This window comes from Mytilus californianus, unplaced genomic scaffold (assembly GCF_021869535.1).
Source record: "Mytilus californianus isolate M0D057914Y unplaced genomic scaffold, xbMytCali1.0.p SCAF_7, whole genome shotgun sequence".
NCBI classification, from domain to species: Eukaryota; Metazoa; Mollusca; class Bivalvia; order Mytilida; family Mytilidae; genus Mytilus; species Mytilus californianus.
The window spans coordinates 91,939,262-91,951,488 of NW_026262723.1; the positions used below are offsets into that span (position 1 = coordinate 91,939,262).

General features: G+C 31.5%; 1 protein-coding gene across 1 annotated transcript; it reads left to right on the forward strand.

The window, feature by feature from the left end:
* Positions 1–551: 551 nt before the first annotated feature.
* Positions 552–11,407, forward strand: LOC127708706 (RNA demethylase ALKBH5-like). The gene is made up of 3 exons (XM_052213825.1): positions 552–1,261; positions 3,017–3,097; positions 6,190–11,407. The coding sequence occupies exons 1-3, from the start codon at positions 570–572 to the stop codon at positions 6,449–6,451; spliced, it is 1,035 nt and encodes a 344-aa protein (XP_052069785.1). The 5' UTR covers positions 552–569; the 3' UTR covers positions 6,452–11,407.
* The last annotated feature ends 820 nt before the right edge of the window (positions 11,408–12,227 follow it).

Below are 12,227 nucleotides of genomic sequence, written 5' to 3' on the forward strand. Positions count from 1 at the left end.
GAACAACAAACATACTGAATGAAAGAGACATGCCATTTTGTAAATATACGGGAGGAAACGTCGTTCACAGCAAAAATGTTTATTTTTTCATTGGATTTAATAGAAATGGGAATTTGGTGGCAAATCAAGCCAAGATTTTTACAGAAAGTCCATACATTATTACAGAGATTTTCGATATAACATTTTAATATAGATGGCTCACTTGCTTGTCCATGTTGTGCTAGCATTTACTGTTTACAAAGTCTTAAAAAACCGTTAAATCCAAAAACCTCGTGCTATGTCATTAAAGTCGAGCGCACCCTTGAAGGTGTACTTGAATATGTCATATTCTTACTTGTTTTAACTAATATCTTTATTTAAAAACATGTTTTTAGGAAATCATTGCCAGCACTGTATGAAGTACGTAGTTTCATATCTATTAGTACCATAATTGTCTTAAAAGGTCTCTAAACTTGATTCCTAATTCTCAGTATCGCTGCACTTGGTTAAGTGTGGTGGTTGCGTTCTACTGTTGACCGTTATTTGTTTTCGGTATTCGGTGTGACCACAAATTTTGCAAAAGAAAGAAAATGGCCGAAGTTTATAAAGACTTACGGCACAAGTTACAGTCACCACACAACAGCTGTGAAAAGAGAAAGAAACACAAATCAGATAAAGACAAAAACAATTCAAAATCCTATTCCAAACATAAATCTCAAATCAGGGATGAAGGGGAAACAGAAAGAGAACGCGAGTTACGTAAAGTTCATTCTGGGATCGAGCAGATTCGTGTGTTCGATCAGGAGCAATGCTTAGAAATCGAAAACAAGATTGACTTAGTCGTAAAATGTGGTGAAAAGGGTGGGTTTAAGGAGCATACGCTAGATAGAGCGCCTTTGAGAAATAAGTATTTCTTTGGTGAGGGTTACACGTATGGATCTCAGCTTGAAAGAAAAGGTCCAGGGATGGAAAGGTTATATCCAAAAGGAGAAGTTGATGAAATACCAAAATGGATATATGACTTGGTTATTAGTCCACTGGAAGCTGCAAATATAGTTCCAAAGGATTGGGTAAATAGTGCTGTTATCAATGACTACATGCCTGGAGGTTGTATTGTTTCACATGTCGATCCTATCCATATTTTTGATCGACCTATAGTTTCAGTGTCATTTTTCAGTGACAGTTATTTGTGTTTTGGTTGTAGGTTTTCATTTCGACCAATCAGAACAACAGAGCCAATATTATGTTTACCAGTTGGACAAGGCTGTGTAACTTTGCTCAGGTATGTTACCCTTAACAATGATGATACATGTTTATATCCTTTTATAGGATTCAGAGACTCGTATACAAAGTAGGTGTCAACTTTCAAATCCTCCAAAGGGGAACATCTTCAACAAAAATAAATTGCTGTTTTGTGTACCGACTACAAAACTGACTAAATCATTTGTATAAATGTTAGAGTAAAATATGTAACTTGTATTTATACATTGTACCCCTGCTTTAAAAAAGTGGGGGTATACTGTTTTACCTCTGTCTGTCTGTCCATCCATCAGTCCCATGAATATTTTTCGTCGCATCTTTCTCAGGAACTACATTACAAGGATTTCTGAAATTTGGTTTCAGGGTTTATATGAGTCAGCTATACCGTGTGATGCGTTTTCAGATTCATCACTCAACAACTTCCTGTTTACCTTATACTCTTAGCGGGGCAGGGGTATCATTAGTGAGCAGTAGCTCACAGATTCACTTATCAATGTTTATGCTGTTATTACAAATAACAGTCGCCCAGCTGCCAAACAGTGTCCGTTCATTAACATGAAAATGCATTGACAAAATCTTTTCAAATTTAGATATGTTGTTTCCTATGACTAAATGAAGGTCAATTTCAATTTTCACGATTTTAGCTTTTTTCGTTGTTGAGTTGAAGACCTTTCAGTAGCCAAAAGTGATATTTATTAGGGCCCTGACGAATGGCGGACGCCCTATAGTGATCAGTCTGTCCGTCCTTAACAAATTGTGTCCGCTAGCCTCTATATCTAGAGAACCGTTATGATTTCAAAGTTTATACTTGACATGTATATTAACCAACACCAGAGGGTGTGTCATAATGTATGTACAACTTCCTAGGTCAAAGGTCAAGGTCAAAAACTTTGGTTTTAGTTGACAACCCCATGTCCTATGGTAAAGATCGTGTCCGCTCTATATCTTGAGAACCGTTATGATTTCAAAGCTTATACTTGATATGTATATAAACCAACACCAGAGGGTGTGTCATAATTTATGTGCAAGTTTAACCTTGACCTTTGACCTAGGAAGTTGACAACTGTGTGCCCACAGAGATGGCTCCCATCTCAGTGATATCTAGTTATATGATTTATATTGATTTGAGTTATTTCCCTTTGAAAAGAAATGGTGTACATTAATAAGTATATATGTGTATCTGTTCAATTGATTTTAGTCAAGAGTTGTAAAACATTTCCTTATAACTATTTTGTTTACATGTAAATCATGTGTTTTGAAGGTAAATGTCACAGTTGTTTTGTGGTACTTTATTTTTGTTGGGTGTGTTAATGTTTAATTTTTACTTGATCCTATTTGGGGGGTCCAGATTTGCAAATATCATTTTCATTAGATAATAATCTATTTTTATTAAAGGATATATTTTCTTTTATACGTCACATATAAATACAGAAACAAAGTTAGAAAATCACAAATATAGTTAGCAGCAAAATCTGCTGAAAAGGTTGAAAACAGTATCTGTGAAAATAAGTTGGTTTGTAGTATTGGGTTAGTGTTGTTTAAATAGTCAACCAACATGCATGTATGTAATAGAATGATATGCTAGAATTCAGTTAGAAAATATCAATTTTTTTTTTAATGTAAGACATTTGTCATGCTTGTGGAAAATTTGTTCATATATATGTGCATTCTTTATGTACATGTAAATGTCATGAATGTACATAGTATATACAGTGCAGTACCACATTGATTAAAGATATAGTGAGATATTTCTTCTGATTTTACATTCATTTTTCAGTGGTTATGCTGCAGACGAAATCACTCATTGTATCAGACCACAAGATATCAAAGAGAGAAGAGCAGTTGTCATTCTAAGAAGGTATGCTACTTACACAATATTTATATATACATTGTACACATATACAAAATATTGACATTGTATTTATTAGCTCATTAGGATGCACAGTCAAAAAACTTTAAACTGATTCCTTCAACATTTTCTTATACTTTACATAATTAATTTGATATGTACTTTTTTGATTGATTGGCCATGGTATTCAATGCAAATAAGGTCCATTCATTACAGGTACATGTAGAACTGCATTATACAAAAACAATTTCCAGATCTGACAAGATATACCTTGAATTAACAGAGGTTTAAAGTTTGACTAGACATATACATTTTAGGACGAACATAGAGCTTAATGGTTTTACTGTAGTTTTGTGGCGCCACATGTCACATTACATTTAGTAGTGCAGCCTGTTTTATTTTCATAGGACTACAGTAATTACCACAGTACACACAAGGAGTTTGGGTCCCACACTATTACATTTTATATACTGATTCCAAACTTTCTTACTATGAAAGCTTCATTTAAAGTTAATAATCTATAAGCAGTCTACAAAACACAAGCCTAATGAGCTTTATAATTTACTCCATAACACTACACACAAATATATTAGACTTGTTTATATTTTTTTTCGTTTGGGCTTGTATTATATTTGCTTTCGGGTTTATATGATCCCTTCATCCTGTTCCGACTCTTCAAAATTGAAGAGTCTATCCTAAATTGAGGTAAATTATATGGCATTCCAAATACCGTTTCGATTCCTAACATCACTGAAGAGACATTAATTGTCGAAATCCGGATATGGTGTACTAATTTTTGCACCTTTTGTTTGCGGCCGTATACCATCTTTTCCGCAAGTTTATTGTTTTCTGCTTGGTATTAAATTAATAGTTACATGTAAGATCCATTTTGTTACATCTGGTGATCTGTTTATTTGGCAATCACCAATGGCAGTCAGCAGGGTTTAAGAACATCCGTTGTTTGACCTGCTTGTCAAATGCGTTTTGCTAAAACATACTTTTTCACTTTTTTTGGTCTTTTGGAAAATGTTGTTTGTGCTGTATTTAAACCCCTCTACCAAGAAATTTGTTTTGCATGCACACGTATAGAAATTGTGGTTTTTATCCAACGCAATCATAGGTTTGAACGTTGTTTTCAATTTAGACTTGTATATGCATGTATATACACAATTTTTATACGTGTGCATGCAAAACAAATTTCTTGGCTCGTCCCATTAGTCATGGTCAAAACTTTTGCTTAGTTTAATTATCGAAGTTTGTTATTACAAATGTAGGTCAGTTTAAGGGGACCACTAACATGACTAATGATTATTCAATGATATTTGATATGCAGTTAAATTAACATTGGCACATCTGATCATGATTTCCATGAAGATTATTTTACCCTGCCAAATCAAACATGGTCCATGGATTGAAATTTGAAACTTTGGCATACCTTATTTTACATGTTAAAAGTTTGTGATAGATTATTTGGCCCAGCACTGTACTAAGTATTCTTTTATTGTATTTTATTTGGGATGTCCATCCTTTCATTTTGCCAAGTAATAAGCTTGCCAAGACAAGCCAGGTCAAGCTTGGTTTAGGGAATCTTAACCAAAATTCCTTCTGAAAGAGTTCCAAAATTGGTTTTTTGTCGAGCCTGCGACTTTTGTCGCAGAAAGCTCGACATAGGGATAGTGATCTGGCGGCGGCGTTAGCTAACTTCTTAAAAGCTTTATATTTTAGAAGGTGGAAGATCTGGATGCTTCATACTTTTTATATGGATGCCTCATGTTATGAAGTTTCCGTCAGTCACATGTCCAAAGTCTTTGACCTCATTTTCATGGTTCAGTGACTACTTGAAAAAAAAGTTAAGATTTTTTGTAATGTTAAATTCTCTCTTATTATAAGTAATAGGATAACTATATTTGGTATGTGCCTACCTTGCGAGGTCCTCATGCCCGTCAGACAGTTTTCACTTAACCTCGACCTCATTTCATGGATCAGTGAACAAGGTTAAGTTTTGGTGGTCAAGTCCATATCTCAGATACTATAAGCAATAGGTCTAGTATATTCGGTGTATGGAAGGACTTTAAGGTGTACATGTCCAACTGGCAGGTGTCATCTGACCTTGACCTCATTTTCATGGTTCAGTGGTTATAGTTAAGTTTTTGTGTTTTTGTCTGTTTTTCTTATACTGTAAGCAATAGGTCTACTATATTTGGTGTATGGAATGATTGTAAGGTGTACATGTCTAGCTGGCAGGTGTCATTTGACCTTGACCTCATTTTCATGGTTCAGTGGTCAAAAATAAGTTTTTGAGTTTTGGTCTTTTTTTCTAATACTATATGCAATAGTTCAACTATATTGGGTGTATGGAAATATTTTATGATCTATATGTCAGTCACTCAGGTTTTATTTGACCTTGACCTCATTTTCAAGGTTCATTGCTCAGTGTTAAGTTTTTGTGTTTTGGTCTGTTTTTCTTAAACTATAAGCAATAGGTCAACTATATTTGTTGTATGGAAGAATTGTTAGCTGTACATGCCTGCCTAGCATGGTTCATCTGACCTTGACCTCATTTTCATGGTTCATTGGTCAATGTTTAGTTTACTTGGTTAATATTAAGTTTATGTGACAGTTGTAATAAAGCTTTATATTTAGGACTATCAACATAATATCAATGATTAGTAAAGAAGGCGAAACATTTCAGCGTGTGCACTCTTGTCTACTGCTCTTTTCTAGTTCAAGTAGCAAATTTATGTAACATGTGCATTTTGTTACATACATTGTATCTTTCCCCTGCAGTATCATCGGATGAAAAGCAGAGACCAGATAAGTACCTATAAAGATTTTCCCTATAAAACCTTGAACACTTTAAACCAAACTTTACCACAATTATTCCTTGTCTTGAAAGAGTTGGTGAAATAATGGGTTATGCCTATTTAGGTTGTGATCTATTAACTTCTACATGTACACATATGTATACTTTAAACCAGGACTTTTTGCTTGTCAGGATAGAAAAATACTTATAACAAATATTTGGGCAACACCAATAAGAAAACTTAAATGTACATAAAAAACTAACATTACTAATTGATTATTGAATTATTTCTTATCAGAGTTCTAGATGATGCTCCACGCTTGCCAGCCACAATTTCAAGCTCATCTAAGAAAAGAAAACATGCATCTGATTCTGATTCTGAGAGTGATGATGGTCAAAGAAAGAGTAACAAGAAGCATAAGCACAGAAGATCCAGCCATGATCACTACAATAGTAATGGAAGAAAGCATCGTAGCGGCTCATACTCCAGCAATGATTCAAATGAGAATCGCTCCAGTCACAAACATCGTAGAGAAGTGCGTTACCACAAGAAGTCCTGAATGGCACCTTTTTTGCCTATAATTGCATATTTCCTGTGATTTGTGTTTTTCAGCATATTTGAATCAAATTTTCACAACCACATATTGCCAAGTTGTTCATACATGTAACAAGCCTTCTATGTCATTTCAAGATAATCTCCATAATTAACATGTATTAATACACATGTATTGTCCATTGAAGAAAATCAAAACATCGTTACTTTCTGAAATATCCTAAATTTTAAAGACAAAATAAAGATAATGTTTGTTTCCTGTTAAGAATTGCACTAACAAGTTTTTTAATGAGATTTGAATACTGTAATTTTACTTCATACATTCAAAAGTGGACTTTCTTAAATTTTTACAGTGAATACTTAATCTGACATATTTTTCGTGTACCTTACTTCCTTCAGATGCTAAATTGTTCATGTAATAGGTCAAAGTCTTGTAGACTGGATTCTCTCCTCCCCTCTCCCAAAAACAAAAGTAAAGATATGAAACCAATTGGTCGTAAGAAATGATATGAGGGTTGGAGAACAAGCATATTATCAATGATGGGCTCAATTTTTTTCAAATGAAACTGCACTTAAAGCCTGAAATGCATTTTCTTAACTAACAATAATTTAGTAGGAGAATGGATGTTGCAAAATTATTTTTATGACTTGCGTTTTTGTAACGGCTTGGCTTATAATATTGATTTCAGTGCATCATAGAATAAGTGAACTTTTGTTCCTATACCGGTAATACTCATCTTTGAATCAAAACTGGCATGTCAGTTCAGATCCTCTAATTTAAAAGTTCTGCTTCAGATCTTTCATTGCCATGTATACCAATATCATTTTTTTGTGTGGTTATATATTGGTCAGACCAATATAGTTGTTTTCAGATATTTTATTAACAGATTTTACCTCAGTATAAGTTATACATGGTGCTTGTTCAGTGTCTCTACATAGATATATAGTATAATAATTAATATAACCAAATAATTATTCACTATATATAGTCGCTTGATTTAAATTGTATTGTTTGTGATTACGGTGGGAAAAAGTGACAGCTTGACTTGATTTTGATTTTAAATGTTGAATATGAACAGTTGTTACCTCTCTCAATGGAGGAGGACATGTAGTGTTTAATTTTTCTCTTGTATTGGTCATGAGTATCAGTTTTGTCTTATGAATTTGAAAAATGTATTAAAGATATAACATCATTGAGAGCAATTTTAAAATTTTACTTGTGAATGTAGTCATACATTCTAATGTGATGAGTAAATAAACTGAGGCTTCAAAGTGGAAGTTTATTTATAAGCTTTCTATTGTCATGATTGCCTTGGAGTATTTTGCTCTATTATATTTATGTAAGCAGGACCACTTTGCCTAGTACCAGAATTACTAAGAGGATTTTTGAAATGCTGAAAGAATAAATTGCTAGATCATTATTAAAAATAATTTCAATATCCAGATCTTAATAATTACAAACCTTGTTTATATCATTTGTAAGTTTTACTGAATTACATGTTTGTTTATGTCACTGAAGTAAGTAACATATATAGGTATTTGATCGTCATTGTGTGTTGTGTTAATTCACATTTATAAGTGCATTTTTAAAAACTTTTTAAGTAATAAGAAACCAAATATATAAGAAAAGACTAAGAGGTTCAGCTATGAAATTTTTACATTTCAGGTGTTATATTAAGTAACATGATGTTTTTTCTTCTTCTAAAAATGTCAAAAGCCTGCTTAAGTTCTGTATTCTTTTTCACTATTTTTAAAGTTAAACATTTCTGGTTAGAAAAAAGGACATGAAAATATCAATATTAGTGTGTTTTAAAAACTAATATACATTTTATATTTGGGTTGGTAATTCTTCACCCAAAAAATCAGCTCAATGTTTCTCATCTTGTAAAATACTGACTGATATTCTGTTGTTAAAAAAACTTGAAACTCCTTGACAATTGCATTTGTTTTTATTTTGTTTCTTTGTTGTTTTTTTGTTTTTTATTGATTGTTTTGTTTTTGCAATTTCTGAAGTGCAACTCTTACTTTTGCTTTAAAATACATGCTTCAAAGAGCTAGTTAGGTATTTTCGACAAAACAATCCTGTGGTAAAACCACTAGGTTAATTTGTTCCAAAATGGCTGGAGAAACTAAAATTTCTACCTAAAATCTTTGCTTTATTACCCTGTCACCAACCAATATATGTTTTAAAACTTCTGTTCTGAAACTATAGGTCAGCTAAGCTTTGATGAGTATCCACTAAAGCAGATGTTTCAATTAAAAAAAAAAAATCTGAAAAAGCTTGCAGTCACTCAAGGATAGTGTTGAAAATGGGAGTAGTGTCCTTAGATTAGCTTAGTTACTAAATTTGATCGATTTTTAAGTTTTTTTTGAAAATATAATGAAACTTAACATCTATCTTGTTTCCTTATCCATTAGAATTTTATAACTTATTAATATAAAGAAATTATAGAAAATATTTTAAGTGTTTCAAAGTGCTGAAGAAATAGGAATTTAAAAGAAAAAAGAAGATTATCTGATCCATTCAGTTATACAAAAATTGATGAAAATGTAATGCAATAGAATAAATTGAGGTGGTTTTTATTTAAGAATTACATTTTATAGCTAATAGTGCTCAGAAAATTTGATGGCAGTTTTAAGAATAGTGACTGATAGTTTATTTGTTTTGATATGGAAAATTTATCCTCTTGCTCTTTAAAGCCCTTTTTAGATAAGAAAAGGTTGAAAGTGACCAAATCATTAGAGCAACTAGAACCCTACAGTATTTTTTGTTCTCCATCCACAAATTTGTGTCTTTAGTTATTGGTATAACTTGAATATGATAGGTTTTTTTTTCAAACATTGTGAAAGTTTCAACATAACTTATTTATGTTACGTTTAAAATTTGATGATTTTCACTTTTAAAATGGATTTAATACATGAATAATATATTTAACTTTAACCACATTTTGAAAACATATCAGTTTTATATTTTCTTTTCTTTTGGAGTGTTTTCATTGTTGACATGTTTTTTTTTTATAGTTTTAATGCACATTCTAGTTTTTGTCATATTGTGCAGCACATTGCATGTTAACATTGACTCTGTCAAGTTTGAAATACAACTTTAACAGTCATCAAACATTTATTCCATGAGGAATAGGGTAATAAATTCCTTGTTTTTTGGACTCATATTTTTTTGATATACCATGGTAATTAGTACAGTTTCTATTTCTATTTCTATTCTTGCATATATTGTAACACTTGTATAAGGTGCCTTTGTTTTAAATGAAAAAATGTTAATATCAAAATAAATATTAATTGATTTGACCTAATTTTTTTATGGACATCTGGTTATGGATTTGGGGTTGTCAGGCGGGTGGACAGGTCTTTGTGCAGGCGTTTCTAGCTGTATCTGTAAAATAATTAATGAACCTTTCAACCAATGCTTTTCAAATTTTAATATGTCGTGACTAATGACAAATTGGAGTTCAAATTTGATATGACAATTTTCACTTTGGTCGTTAGGAGTTATGTCCCTTGATTGCTTAAACAATGACACTTACATGTCTTGAAAAACTTAATCTGTCATTTTAACAGACTCCTGTCATACTTTTTGAGTAGTATTTCCAGATAACAAGCTCATATTGGTATATAGAACTAGTCCATACATCAAAGGCTGATTTAACATGATCGTATTCACAAACACTTTTCTTATAGTAATATACGATAAATATTTTAGTGTACATAAGACAATTAAGAACATTAAAAGAAAATGTCCTAAACATTTCATCTTTGCCTGACTTATCCAATTGTAGAGGAATTGTTCTTGAATGTTAATGAAAAGGAGGTAAATTTTAGTGAAACCTTTACAACTATGGAATAACATTGACTCAGTCATATTTTAAAGTACATCTTGAAAGGGTAAAATAAAATGAAGTCAAGCCGTTAGGCATATGTAGTTAGTATTGTAGAAGGTCACAGTTGTTACTTCCAATGACATTTGTTACATGGGTTACATCATATGACATTGAAGTTTGTTTTGAGTTTGAAAATCGCAGGAATAAAATATCTGTTTATTGTTTTAATTGTTTGAAGGCTTAAAATGAGGTTAATATTGATTGTTAAGAGTTATTTACCCTTATCTAATGATTTACCATTGTAATACAGTAAGAGAAGTTATCAGCTGTATAATATGATGGCTCAAAAAGAAGCATTTTATTTTCAATTATCAGAAGATTGTCTTCACTATTTTTTTTTATTATTTGTCATAAGATTGTAAATAAGCATTTTCAACTGTTTCTTAAACAAGTTTATAATTTGATATCATAATTTTTTTTTGCATATTTTAAATCATAGCTAGAAAAAAAAAGGTATTATATTTTGGTGAATTTCTAGTTAAATGTTTAACAGAAATTGAATGATGTTGAAAAAATGGTTTAAGACGGACTATACAGAATTGTACCATACTGCATACATCTGTAATTTAATTTAAAATTTTGCGTTGGTTGCATACTCTAAGACTGAGTTTACAGTTGTCAACTAAGTGTACAGTATTACTCAGAGATATATAATAGTTATTATGATGCTAGAGTTACTTTCTAATGAGTTTGGTATAAGATATACCCAGTAGTAAGTTTATACTGTTGACTCTATTGTTATTTTTTTATTTTGTTAATATTAGAAATATCATTGATATATACATAGTGTCTGTTCCAAAACTCTTAAATACAACCATTTTTAAAAAACAAAGAAAAGAAGAAGTGAATTATGGTTTGTGGCACATTAAGCTAATGAGAAATTTTTTGAACTAGATAACTTTATGGATATTGCTACACATTGCATGATAAATAATGATACTTAATTATAATTTTTGGAACAGTACTAGTCCATCAGTTTGTTGTATTCTTATTTGGTTCATATTGTTGATCAGATCTGGTTATGCTTTATAGATAAATATAATAAAAAGTGGAAAATAAACACTATATATTAGATTTCTTCTTTCTTGAAACAAAATTTTGCCATGATATAGATTACTTTTACTTTTCCTACTGTGTTTAAAACAATTGTTAATAATTGTACCAGTATATCTTATTCCCTCTTCCATTTAGGTTTACCGAATTTGTGGGTAGAATGCAACTTTTTGAGCTTCTCATTTTACATAACCTTGATTTCATGTTTAAATGACAAGGTTTTGCATGATAGATAGACTGCATATTAATGTGTGAATAGCTATATCCTTTAGACATATGTCGCATGACCTTAGTTTCACTGCCATACTCAGGAGATTCAAACTAAACTTTATTGTATTAATTCTTTCTCATTATATAATTGATTGGCCAAATATAAATGTATTTATTATTATGTTTATATTGGTTATATTACTATAATCCCAATTTCATCTTTCAATTATTAACTTTGCATCTGTTGTCTGTTGTGGTTACATTAAAAAAGATTGCTCTAAAACCATCAGGTCAATCTGGACCAAATTTTGCAACAATAATCCATCCTAAGGGTAGGTTTCAAAATGTGTCACGTATACCTGCCAAACAAATACCAGGGCCACCCTGGCAAACTGAGAACATGAGGTAGATAAAAATAAATGTCTTGTATCTTGAAAACTGTTGAAGCTATAGAAGCTCTACTAGGGAGAAAAATGCTGAGAATGTTAAGATTTACCTACCATTTTTTTGGACCAAAAATTTTAGACAACTGATAGTTCTTGCACATAAAGGATGATTTTGTCATCTGTGAATGTTGGCGAGCTTGTACAACTAATAACTGAATAATATGGTTCACGTGATTGA

Excerpts from the sequence above, each read along its gene's own strand:
- LOC127708706 (XM_052213825.1), top strand. The coding sequence starts at position 570 with ATGGCCGAAGTTTATAAAGACTTACGGCACAAGTTACAGTCACCACAC. Across the intron at positions 1,262-3,016 it reads GGCTGTGTAACTTTGCTCAG|TGGTTATGCTGCAGACGAAA; the intron begins GTATGTTACCCT and ends TTCATTTTTCAG. Across the intron at positions 3,098-6,189 it reads GCAGTTGTCATTCTAAGAAG|AGTTCTAGATGATGCTCCAC; the intron begins GTATGCTACTTA and ends ATTTCTTATCAG.